The sequence below is a fragment of the Rutidosis leptorrhynchoides genome, chromosome 3, assembly GCF_046630445.1.
Source record: "Rutidosis leptorrhynchoides isolate AG116_Rl617_1_P2 chromosome 3, CSIRO_AGI_Rlap_v1, whole genome shotgun sequence".
Lineage (NCBI taxonomy): Eukaryota > Viridiplantae > Streptophyta > Magnoliopsida > Asterales > Asteraceae > Rutidosis > Rutidosis leptorrhynchoides.
In genome coordinates, this window is record NC_092335.1 from 185,804,382 (window position 1) to 185,818,235 (window position 13,854).

At 39.8% G+C, this 13,854-nt stretch overlaps 1 protein-coding gene across 1 annotated transcript; it reads left to right on the forward strand.

The window, feature by feature from the left end:
- The first annotated feature begins 10,475 nt into the window (after positions 1-10,475).
- On the forward strand, positions 10,476-13,546 carry LOC139900685 (uncharacterized). Its single transcript, XM_071883445.1, has 3 exons — positions 10,476-10,836; positions 10,953-13,135; positions 13,220-13,546. Exons 1-3 carry the CDS (start codon positions 10,476-10,478, stop codon positions 13,544-13,546), a joined length of 2,871 nt encoding a protein of 956 aa, XP_071739546.1.
- The last annotated feature ends 308 nt before the right edge of the window (positions 13,547-13,854 follow it).

Sequence of the window (13,854 nt, forward strand, 5' to 3'; positions counted from 1 at the left end):
GTGTTCGAAAGGCTGTTTTCTCAATATCTTCCTCACGGACCTGCATTTGGTGATAGCCGGACCGTAAGTCAATCTTAGAGAAATAAGTTGCACCTTGGAGTTGATCAAACAAATCATCAATCCGAGGCAATGGATAACGATTCTTTATCGTCACTTTATTCAACTCCCGATAATCGATGCACATCCGCATACTACCATCCTTCTTTTTCACGAATAAAACTGGAGCGCCCCATGGCGAAGCACTCGGTCGAATAAAACCCTTCTCAAGAAACTCTTGGGTTTGATTTAACAACTCTTGCATTTCCGTCGGTGCTAAACGATAAGGAGTTTTAGCAATGGGAGTAGCCCCTGGAACCAACTCAATGCGAAATTCAACTTGTCTTTCCGCTGGAACACCCGGCAATTCGTCTGGAAAAACGTCTTCGAATTCGCTAACCACCAGAATTTCACGAATGGATGGTGGCTCTTCACGAGTATCAACTACATGAGCAAGAAAAGCCATGCCACCACTAACAAGGAAACGACGTGCTCGTGCGTAAGTACATAATGGCACAAGTCTTCTCCATCTCTCGCCATGAATAATTAACTCTCCCCCACTTGGGGTCTTCACACGAATAGATTTTTCATGGCATGCAATATCGGCTCTATAACGATCGAGCCAATCCATACTAACGACAATATCGAATTCACCCAAGGTCATCGAGATAAGATCAATTTTAGATGTTTCGGAACCAAACATAATATCACAATCATTACAAACATCAACCCCTAGCACCGTCTTACCATCCGCTATTTCAACTTCTACCGGATGAGATAACTTAGCTAGCGGTTTATCAAGCTTAGACACAAATCTTGGAGAAACAAACGATAAGTTAGCACCACTATCAAATAGGATCCTTGTCGGATTAGAGTTAACCATGAAAGTACCTGAGACAACTTCATTTGATTGCTTGGCTTCGTCATTAGTCATCAAATAATTGCGACCCCTAGCCGTACCCGCCGCCTTTTCTAACCGTTTAACATGATCGGTCTTCAAATCGGGACACTCCGTCCTTCGATGCCCTTCTTTACCACAATTGTAACAAGTAAGTTTGTTCGACGCCTTGGTACAATCACAGGCCATGTGCCCTCTTTGATTACAATTAAAACACGTGGGTCCGTAACTCAAGGAACCACCTTTCTTCACACTATTAACGCTAGCGGAACCCTTCTTGCTCTTCTTGTTTGAAAAGTTTGAAATAACTCGAACCTTCAAATTTTCTCTTAGAGAAAGAGAAATCGCTTTGCTTTGGAACTTCCGGTTCGAAGCCCCGGGCTAACTCAAACAATTCCTCAAAAGACTTAGCCATTCCCCGACTAATCTTACGCTTTAACTCATCGCTTAGTGTACGATAAAAATCTAACATCAACTTGTGATCATCACCAACATACTCCGGACAAAAACAAGTCTTTGCCAAGAAGGTCGACTTGAGGGTAAATAAGTCCATTGAACCTTGTCACAAATTGTGCAACTCGTCCCGGATTTTATCAAGGTCGGAAGGAGTTCGGTATTCTTTGAAAAATTCCTTTTTAAACTCTTCCCACGTCAAACTCATGCATTGCTGTTCACCATAAAACTTAATTTTATCGTCCCACCACAACTTGGCCTCTTCACGTAACATGCTAGAACCGTATCTCGTCTTCTTCTCCGAAGGACATTCGGCGGTACGAAAAGCCTCCTCGATGTCGGAGATCCAACATGTGCTTTTCGACGGATCCCTCACCCCATTGAACATAGGAGGTTGAGCATCCTTGAAATTTTTGTAGTGGAAGTCTCGCCTTCCATGTCCACCGTTACCATAACCTCCTTCACCATGAGGATAAATATTTCTAGCATCTAATGCCTCTTCGATCGAGGCATTCATTCGTTCATTGATCATTTCGGTTATTTGCCCATCAACCGATTCTTGGAAAACCTTTCGAACATCGTTGAGAAATTCCGCTTTTAGCTTTTAAAGATGGCCTCAACCTTGGCTGTGAGTTCGACGTCCTCGCTCGTGCCTCCCTCATTGGTATCGTGTCCATTTCTCATCTTTATTCTATAAAACGAAAAATATTAAACAACGAACGAAAAGACATGACACAAATACATATTCACCTCACCACCCCAACTTGCTCAACAATCGTCGTACATTGCTTGTTTGACACGATTTGAACCCGTAACAATGGTAGCTAATCATTGTTACGCCAGCACGTCGCATTAACTCGCTAGTACAATGTCTATCTTGCTTGATGATTGCAAAACACAACACAAAACAATTAGTGCATAGTTAGTCCACCTAAACCTAGGCACTAACCAATCCCCCGGTCCGACCCGTCTCCTACAAGTCCCGCATAAAATGCACACTCAATAAAGTCTAAGTCTAGGCACCTATCTCAAGTCGCCTAAATCCCTTAGACCATGCTCTGATACCACTTGTAACGACCCAACCCTCGTTATACCCAAAAACACGCCTTAATTTTTTTTTCTGGGTCAGTACATCTGGAAGGCGTCCAGCATTCTGAACGGCGTCCAGCATTCTGAACGGCGTCCAGATCTGAAGGCCAGGACGACGTCCAGCCTTTTGGGACGGCGTCCCAATGAACTACCAGGGACTGATCACGGGGTCCAACTTACGTGAGCGGAAAACCCGCTTCCCGACACTTTTAGACGGAACCCTTTTTACAACATGTTAACATAATTAAACTAAGAAGTTTCCACCATAAAACCAAGTTTTACAACATCGGGCCCACATCGGCCGTTTTACGAGTTTCGTTCAAAAATACAAGTTCGACCATAAGAGTTTAAGTTCCAAACGACACCTAGAGCATGGTGTTTGGGGTTAAACTACCCACATCTTGCCCAAAATTCAAAAGCTAAACATTCCAAATGCGTCCCCTATCAAAACAAAGCGGGAGGCCACTAATCCAACCGAACACCCTTACCCTTGTCCACACCGGAACCTAAAAAGAGTAAACAACGAGAGGGTAAGCAAAGCTTAGTGAGTACAATAATTATACATACACATATATAACCTATCTATTTGCAATAGCACCCACCAAATACCTCATACGAAAATATAACTCAAATAGCATGCCATCATACTCAATATGCTAACAACTCGTACACTATCACAACACCACATTAGCATATACTCAACACAATATATATATATATATATATATATATATATATATATATATATATATATATATATATATATATATATATATATATATATATATATATATATATAATGCTAAACAATATCCAACACATAATATGGTTAACCATAAACGCTATGGTGCTACCGGCTCGTGGTTCACACCATACGTAATGCTATGATGCTACCGGCTCGTGGTTCACGCCACTACGCATTTGAGTCTCACTCGTTTATAGTGCTACCGGCTCATGGTTCACACTTTGGCACTACTGGCTCGTGGTTCACACCTCATTTTATAGTGCTACCGGCTCGTGGTTCACACTCGATGCTACTGACGCGTGGTTCACATCATGATTTTATAGTGCTACCGGCTCGTGGTTCAAACTTGATGCTACCGGATCGTGGTTCACATCACAACACTCGTCACATACATGCTATGGTACTACCGGCTCGTGGTTCAAACCATATCATTCATAAATAAACACGCCATATACATATACGCTAATTATTCCACTCACCTTAACGCCTTTGGTGAGTTAATCAAGGTCGCAACCTTCAACGCGACGTACCTATTACATTATGCATATAATCAACACAATCAAGTTGGTCAACCAACTCACTCACCATTCTAGGGTCATCTTGACCCATTTCAAGGTCAACACACCCATTTGGGTCATCAACAACCCGAATAACACCCACTTACTAAATATCAAGGTGTGCTTGTGATTAACTAACCATTTAGGACTCATTACCACCAATGAACACCTTGAAACCCTAGGTTAGGTATCTTTGAGTCCTTATGACCCAAACTTACCCAAAAACCCCCAAATAGTTATCAAATGGGTTTTATGTTCATCACTAACCCAAACCCTAACCCTTGAACCAATTAAAGTAAGGAAGTTAAAATTAGGACTTACCACACAATCACAACGTAGCTAGTGACAAGAGGAACAACTTTAAAACTCGAGCTTAAACCCGAAACAAGCTCCTTCCTTCTCGATTTGAGCTTTCTCACACAAGGAATCTCTCTCTCTCTCTCTCTCTCTCTCTCTCTCTTTCTAACTTGAAGTGGAAGAGGATAATGTAGATGGAAATGGAGTAAAGGCACCCACCAACTGATCTTTGGGGCCTTAAAGTCATCCTCCATGTGAAATTACCAAGTTACCCCCTTTAAAATATCTAAAATAGAACAGCTAGCCCGCCAGTACATCTGGACGGCGTCCAGAATACTGGACGGCGTCCAGCCCTTTGAACTTGGATGGCGTCCCACAGGTTGGACGGCTTCCCAACCAACTGAGAAAAATCAAGATCTTACACCATAACATTATTTTAGTAATGTATAACTACAATATGCACATCCACTATTGGTATAAACATTTTATCAAATAAAAAGTTAAAATAAGATATATATATATATATATATATATATATATATATATATATATATATATATATATATATATATATATATACTCCACAAAAAGTTTATAAAAGAAGGTTGAAACTAATTACATTAAAAAAATCGATACACAGATCGACAATTGTCACAATTTTTTGTTAAATGAAAATAAGAAATATTTATATGTCTGTGTGTGTATAGGAAATGTTTTAATTAAAAAATTTAAGAGCAGAGAGATGCTCGGCTGTTACTGCAGTAAGTAGTTTCACTCTATACCGTAACATTGTTTCAGTAAATTATAATTACATTATGTACATTGACGATTGGTCTAAACCGTTTACTAAGTGAAAAGTAAGAACAAAAGTGTAAATTTATATATATATATATATATATATATATATATATATATATATATATATATATATATATATATATATATATATATATATTCCTAAAAGGTTAAAAATAAAAAGTTACAAAAATATAATAAATATATAAATAAATAAAATAATACTTTTGAAAATGCTTAAAAAGGAAAAAAAAGAAAAAAAAAGAAACGTGAAGTATTGTTTAAGTAGGGGTTTTCATCGAACTATTAAAACCTGCCAAACTGGGGTATTTGGGTCAGTTTGGCCTAATTGAGTTGTTAAACTTGAGTCCGACAGTTTAAATTTTGGCCAAATCGGATTATTTGGCACAGCTACATTTTGAGAGAAAGAAAGCTAACTGTTAAAATTAGATTGAACCATTAACCATTCCTAACTGTTTATCTATATGTATAAAGTAGGGAAAAAGAACTTTATCACATTATTATTTTCCTTTTAGGATGTAAACAATTAATTTGATATATCCAAAATATGAATGGTTGATAATATAATTGAAACAGCGGGAGTAGTTATTTGTGAACTTGCAATTAAATTTTTTCTCAAGAAATAAGGGTTTATTTATTTATTGTAGACTAAGTTTGAGCTAACTGGTTGGATTACAATTGCAAAGATTATTATGTCATTGTATGGGGAAGAAAAAATGAAAAGATTTGTTTACAACAAATATTTCTTGCAACTAATTAATGCATGGAAGTCAAATCAAAGTATCTATATCTATCAATATCTATATTATATATCTATATCTATTTGAAAAATAAAAGAAAGGAAAAAAAACTTAGAATCGTTAAACGAGTCAAATCAAACCGGACCAAACTGTCCATCAAGAGAGCTTACTCGGTCTGAATAGGTTTGATATATGTTAAAGCTAGGGATGGCAAAAAGACTTATACCCGAGGAATAAACCCAAAAATCGACACCTTTAGGTCGGGTCCAGGTCCGGGTATTGGGGCGTAGGCCGGGTATGTACATGATTTCAATGTGTTTTGATACAAACCTGCATACCTGACCCATAAATCTGCATCCGTTACTAGAAGGAGATTTTAATTTCATTAATAAGAACAATAGAAATTTCTATTACTAATAATAGCAAAAGTCCCATTAACTAACATGTAATTAGGCCCAAATTTGGGCCAGACCATCCCCTAGTTATTAATAATAATATAAGCTACAATGTGCTAGTACACTATTGTTCAATATTTATATATAGTCATTTAGATTTATTACTCATTTTAATAGCATTATTGAAATAAAGATAGATGAACGGAGACTGAAAATGACTAACAACGGAGATATTCAATACCCATGAAAAACCCGGTAACTCGAGAATTAGTAAGTAAATGGGGATCCTTGTTTACCCGCTGAAAACCCGAATAACCCGACAGTTAGTAAGTAAATGAGGACCCGACGGGTATGAGTTCTCGTTTGGGACAACGTTTCTTAATTGAGTTCAGGTCTTGGATTACCTAAACTCGGTCCAAACTCGACCCGATGTCATCCCTAGTTAAAACCGTAGATGTTACTTTGGTTTACGATTTAGTCAAAGCCGAACCAAACTGGATCGTAAACACTCCTACGTTTGAGTACTCAAAACGACCAAGAACTTCATTTCTTTTAGTATAATGGAGTAATAATAATAATAATAACATTAATAATAATAGCATTAATAATAATAATAATAATAATAACGTTATTATGATAATTGTTATTATTATATCTTCACATGTTAATTTCTTTATTTTAGAGCACCGAAAGTGTCTTAGAGTTCTTTGTTTAGTTGCTTGAGGTAGGGTATGCCCCTTCGTTTATGTTTAATTTGGTTCGATGTCGTCGATTTAATTTCTTCTTCATTTATGTTTAATTTGGTTCGATGTCGTCGATTCAATTTCTTCATCATCACCAGTAGCAATCACTAAATGGAAGTGAAAGAAGTGGTGTATAATATTAATAATGTACAAATTAAAATGTGTTAACTTATATTATTATTATTATGATTATATTTATTATTGTTACAATTAATTATAACTATTATTTTTATATGATTATAATTATAATATTATTATCATCATTATTATTATTAATCTAAATACAATACTCTCTCAATCTCATATTAATAGTCATATTTTGACTTTATAGGTTTTTTATTTTCATCATTGACTTTAAATATTTTTGTTTGTGTTAAATATTAATCGATAAAATTTACAGCACTAGATTGGTTGTTGAATATATTTTTATCGGTATAATGTTTATCAAGTGTCCTATAACATACAAAAAATAATTTAAAGTCATTGTTGAACAGAAAATACCTCTAAATTTAAAACATGACTATTAATATGAGACGAAATATATAATTATATGATGTTGTATCCATTTAAGTTTCAGTTCAATTACAAATATAGGAATGATGTAGATAGGTGATAAACTCTTATTTATACACCTTAAAATTTTTTATGCACATCACAAAATGTACCTTATTAAATGCATATAATACATAATACATCATTATATATAGGGTTCTCCCGAAAATTTAGAAGACGCCATGCTAAAATTTAAATAAAGCATTATAAACGTTAATTTTCTAATACATATAAAATATAATATTAAAAATTATCACTATAAAAAAATTCTCGAGATATCATAACAAAGTTGAGTCCCCTAAGTAATTAAGGATTTAATTACTCCTAATATACTAAAACTCTCTCACGTATTTGTTATTTTGGGTTAAGCAAAGTGTTTTTCACATCTCAACGACATTCTTGAGGTGTTATTATAGCTTTAGGGTATATTCTATAAGCACACACATACACCTAATTTTGTTTCACCTATGATAGTGTATCCTCCCGTAAAGACACACGAAGCTACGCTAACGAAGGTATCACGCCTAACGATGATAGATGACATAAGGTTGGATCACAAGAACGCATATGTCAAATACAAACTAAAGACGGGATATCCTTGAAATCAAATAATGGCGCTCAAAGGACAGAAGAAGAATGCCATCAAATAAGAATCCCAATATTCGGAGTTGGTACAAATCCACTTCCGTCATACGAAGCAATCGTAACGAAGGAACGTATTGACGAAGGGATCACGGTTACCAATGGACAGGGACCTCTCCTAAAGTCACGAGACCACCTAGACTGAAGGAGAGGAGTTAACGGGTTGACCAAACTCGTTACCACTAACATCCAAATGACAAAAGAGGAATGCTGTAGGCTAACTTTCTTGGACCAGCAGAGATGACAGTCAGCCGAAGGGAAAGTCCCCTTTGTCTCATCAGAGATTGCCTCGAAGACTGAATCTACCAAGAAAACTAATGACAAGGCTATTACCTAACTCTATATAAAGGGAACATGATCCCTGGACAAGGCATTCACACTCAGTCATAATCACTCATACATAAACACTCTCAATGAGTTACCTCCGTATCTTGGTGGCGTAAAGTACGATACGTTCGTACTACCTTCGGGGAATCGCCAACAAGCATACATCCACCATCATATCACCCCATATCATCCATTTAGTGATCAGATCCCAACTTCCTTGTTCAGCTAACAAGGTGTGCCAAGAATTGTACAAACAATTGGCGCCATCCGTGGGACCCCACTTCAATACTTACTTTGTTTGAAAAACTCAAGATCATGGCGGAATCTGATCATCCGCTGCTTGGTTTCTCTCTACCATCTGAGGTAGATCAACCTGAAACCGGAACACGGACACCTATCACTCTTGCTATGCCAATAACTACAAACCAGAATGATTCCGAAGCACCATCGTTAATCGACAAAACCTTTATACTCAACAACTATGATAACATACGCGCTGTTATCAAAAATTTTCGAGAAGAAGGGCAGTTACACAGTCGAGGAACACTGACGTATGACAGCGATGATGTCGACAAAGAAATAGAAATGGAGGCCAGGCCAGCAAGAAGTCTCCCTCTTACCAGCCAGCCTCAGATCTTACAACGGCAGTCCCTCCGAGTATCTCTCTCCAGCCGATACCTTCACAGCCGACTCATTCAATAACCACCACCAGTGTCCCTCTGAGTCACTCAAGAGGACCAATTACGCAGCAGTATACCTTCGGGAGCCCATTTCCTGTTGCTCCACAGAACATACCTAACGCCAGCACTATCTTACCAACCGCGGGAATCATTCCCCTGGTAACTTAGCCGAGCGCTTCGTTGCCCCCAGGGTCACAATTATGGAACGGAAGTAATCCGTGGGTCAGTTTTCCTCTCCAAGGTACGTACATCAGAGGTACCTCCGCAATGAACAACCTCCACCACGGAGCTAGCAGAAATGCTGGTGGATATTTAGACCAACCTTGGAAGAGTTAGAAAACTCCTTTCGTATCTTTAATACAAAACCACCTGCTACCCATCGGGATGAAGATACCATCCCACCCGGGGTATTACGAAGGAAAAGACGACCCCGATGATTTTATAAATATCTTCGAAGGTGCGGCTCGAATGTCGAGATGTGATACAGCTGTGGCTTGTCACGCGTTCTCATACGTGCTCAAAAGTGATGCAAGGATCTGGTTCGACTCTTTAGCAAAAGATTCCGTCTCCAGCTTCGAGGACCTTAATCGACTTTTTAGGTCGAAGTTTAGCCAGCAAAAGAAATACAAGAAGAATCACGTCGCTGCCCACAGTTTCAAGCAAAAAGATGGTGAAGCTTCGAGGGTTTTTCTCGTTCGATATATGGACGAAACCAGCAGACTCCAGGGCTCCCCTAGTCACAAAGGATCTCGGGACTCTTATACGGTTGCAGGACCCGAGCATTGGTGGAACATCTCAATCGGGATCTCCCTGACACTTACGAAGCATTGCTAGACAAAGCATACATTTGGCTTGACCCGAAAGACACTGCGAATAGCTTCGTGTACGAAGAAACTCAAGGCTTCAAGCGAAAAGAAAAACCAAGTCACCGTGAAGAGAAGTCCGGAAGAAGAAATGAGCGAAATAGGTTCTCCCCTTATAGAAGGGAAATTGCCCATGGTATCCTCGGAACCCTGGTAAAGTCACCTAAAGAAATCCTAGCTACCGAAAAGGCCGCCCAAGCCTTCAAAACTCCACCAAAGCTAAATAGTAAAGGAAAAATGAGAGACACAAGTAAATTTTGTGACTTTCATAATGACTTCGGCCACGAAACAGACGACTGCATACATTTAAGGCAAGCTATCGAAGAGGCATTCAGATCTGGGAAACTAACACATTTAGTAAAGGGCATACGCAACCCGAAGGCATCGAAGCAAGAGCCCAGAACCAAAGAAAAGAAACCGAATATGGACAACGCCATACTTACGGTCGCAGAAGGCTTCGCAATTAAGAAGCTAAGAACCTACAAGAGGGAAAGAAAGATTGGAGTAATAGATTGGGAAGAGATATCTTTCCCAGCACTTGACACGATCACTCCCTCCGACAAACTTGTCACAATCAATGGGTGAATCTTCGAGAGAGAGGTACACCGAGTGTACTTGGATGGTGGCAGTGCATGCGATATCATGTATGAACATTGCTTTGACCAGCTTAGCCCCACCATTAAGGGTCGCCTGAACCCACCGAGGGTACCGCTAATTGGGTTCTCTGGAGAAAGATGTTGGCCAATCGGAGAGGTTGACCTCGACTTCACCATCGGAGAGCCACCACTGACCAGAACCAAAACGCTAGATTTTGTAGTGGTTCGGGCCGTCTCACAGCACAACATCCTACTAGGAAGAGTAGCCATGATGAAAATGGGGATAATTACGTCTACCGTACATCAATTGGTGAAGTTCTACACATCCGAAGGGATTGGCACTCTAGTTTCAACCTACGATCGAGAAAAGGTTATCATGGCATTCAGGAAAACGGAGGAAAGACCAGGTGAATGCATCCTCGAAACCAGAGAAGACGGCTCGAACGAAGACAAAATCTCCGTCAACCCTCTGTTCCCCGATCAATAAGTAATTATCGGAGGTTCGTTACCTTCGAAAACGAAGAAAAAGCTTCGCAAGCTACTCCAGGCGAACATCGACATCTTCGCTTGGGAATACGGAGATATGACAGGCATTCCTCGAATGCTCAGTATCGACGGAACTACCTTCTCTACGGAACACAAGCTCAACGAATACAAGCACTTAGAGCCAATCAGAAGAAAAGAAACTTCGCTAATGAAAGGGATGAGGCTGCTTGCAAAGAGGTTGAAGAACTACTCCAGGCTGGCATAATCCGGGAAGCGAAATACCCCACCTGGGTTGCAAACCCCGTCATGGTGAAGAAAACCGATGGAGGATGGAGGATGTGCGTCGATTTTACGAATATCAACAAAGCTTGCCCCAAGGATTGCTACCCCCTGCCGGAGATCGATTGGAAGGTGGAATCCCTAACCGGGTACAAGTATAAGTGTTTTCTTGATGCCTACAAAGGCTACCATCAGATCCAAATGGCCGAAGAAGACGAGGAAAAGACGTCGTTCTTCACAAGAAAGGGGATATATTGCTATAAGAAAATGCCCTTCGGATTGAAGAATGCTGGAGCCACATACCAAAGGTTGGTGGACAAAGTCTTTCACAAGCAAATAGGGAGAAATTTGGAAGCTTATGTTGATGACATGGTAATCAAGAGTCCGGAGGAAAGCACCTTGCTGAAAGACATTCAAGAAACCTTCGACACTCTTCGGACGGTCAATATGAAGCTAAACCCCAAAAAGTGCTCATTCGGGGTAGAGGAAGGAAAGTTCCTTGGGTATTACATCACTAAGAAAGGAATCTTACCAAACCCAGAGAAAGTAGACAAGCTCCAACAACTCAAAACACCAACCACGGTCAAAGAAATGCAGAGTTTAAACGGGAAGCTAGCGTCATTAAGTCGTTTCCTGTCCAAGGGAGCTGAGAGGCAATTGCCTTTTCTCAAAGTTCTGAAAGGATGCTTGGGAGCAAAGAAAATATCATGGACTGAAGAGGCCGAAAAGGCTTTCATTGAAATGAAGGCACACATAGCTAATCTGCCAACCCTGACATCGCCAAAGATGGGAGAGACACTATATCTCTACCTAGCAACATCCAAGGAATGCATCAGTGCGGTGATAGTGGCAGAACGTGAAAGGATACAGGTCCCGATATATTTCGTAAGCCGAGTTCTACAGGGTGCAGAAGTCAACTACCCAGAGCTCGAAAAGCTCACGCTTGCCCTAGTCCACACCGCAAGGAAGCTACGAAGGTACTTCCAAGCCTATCCTATCATTGTGTTAACTAACAAGCAAATTAGACAGGTTCTTATGAAGCCAGAAAAGTCGGGCAGAATGGCCAAATGGGCAACAGAGCTCGGGGAACATGACATCAATTTCCAAGCTCGCCATTCAATCAAAGCTCAAGTACTAGCAGACTTCATGTCAGAAACAAAGAAGACAGACGAAGAAAATAACTCCATCTTCGCGCAAATTATCACCCCGACTATTGAAACGAAGGAATGGAAACTGTTCATTGATGGAGCTTCCAGCTCTGATGGCTCAGGCGTAGGACTTATGTTAATCAACCCAGAGGGACAAGAGTTTACTTACACGCTTCGTTTCGAGTTCAGCACAACTAATAACGAAGCAGAATACGAAGCTCTGCTCGCCGGGCTCAGAATAGCAAAGGAGATAAAAATTGAGCACTTACAAGCCTTCGTAGACTCACAACTAGTGGCGAACCAAGTCCTAGGTATCTTCGAAGCAAGACAGCCAATCATACAACTTTATCTGTCAAAGGTCAGGGAACTTGTAGAGAGCTTCAGAAGCTTCACAATAGAGCATGTAAGAAGAAGTCAGAATAAGAAAGCAGATGCTCTGAGCAAATTAGCTTCTATCACCTTCGCACACCTGGCGAAGGAAGTGTTGGTCGAAGTATTAGAAAAAAGATCTATCGAAGCTCAAGAAGTCCACGACTTAATCATCAAAGAAGAAAACACGTGGATGAAGCCATTAAGGGAATATTTGGAGCTCGGAATCTTACCCGAGGATAAAAAAGAAGCAAGAAAGATCCGGATCAAAGCACCGCCATACAAGATAATGAACGGAGCCTTGTACAGGAAATCTTTCCTCACCCCGTGGCTTCGCTATGTCGGACCAAACCAAGCTTCGATGATCATCAGAGAAATGCATGAAGGTATCTGTGGACTTCATTCCGGACCAAGGTTAATAGTGGCAAAAATGCTAAGGATGGGGTATTATTGGCCAACCATGCACGAAGATACAGTCACGCTCTTATGAACCTGTGAGCCATGTCAGATCCACGCTAAAGTTCAGAATCAGCCAAAGCAAGACATGATATCAGTGTTATCAGCATGGCCTTTCTCAAAGTGGGGCATTGATCTAATAGGTCCACTCACAGAAGCACCAGGAGGTTACAAATGGCTGGTGGTTGTGATAGACTACTTCACAAAGTGGACGGAAGAAAAACCGTTAAGCACCACGCCTGGGAAACAAATAGAAAAGTTTGTTTGGGAACACATCGTGTGTCGGTTTGGCATACCCCAAGAAATCGTTTCGGATAATGGAAACATCAATCTTAAGTGTTGGAATACTTATAAAACTTTAGCAATAAGCAAGAGGTAACCCAAGAGGTATACCGAAGCTATTGCAAGATATTCCCAAGAGGAATACTTATAAAACTTTAGCAATAAGCAAGAGGTAACCCAAGAGGTATACCGAAGCTATTGCAAGATATTCCCAAGAGGAATACTTATAAAACTTTAGCAATAAGCAAGAGGTAACCCAAGAGGTATACCGAAGCTATTGCAAGATATTCCCAAGAGGAATACTTATAAAACTTTAGCAATAAGCAAGAGGTAACCCAAGAGGTATACCGAAGCTATTGCAAGATATTCCCAAGAGGAATACTTTTAAAACTTTAGCAATAAGAA

Excerpts from the sequence above, each read along its gene's own strand:
- LOC139900685 (XM_071883445.1), top strand. The coding sequence starts at position 10,476 with ATGTATGAACATTGCTTTGACCAGCTTAGCCCCACCATTAAGGGTCGC. Across the intron at positions 10,837-10,952 it reads GAAAACGGAGGAAAGACCAG|AAAAAGCTTCGCAAGCTACT; the intron begins GTGAATGCATCC and ends TCGAAAACGAAG. Across the intron at positions 13,136-13,219 it reads CCGGACCAAGGTTAATAGTG|ATCCACGCTAAAGTTCAGAA; the intron begins GCAAAAATGCTA and ends GAGCCATGTCAG.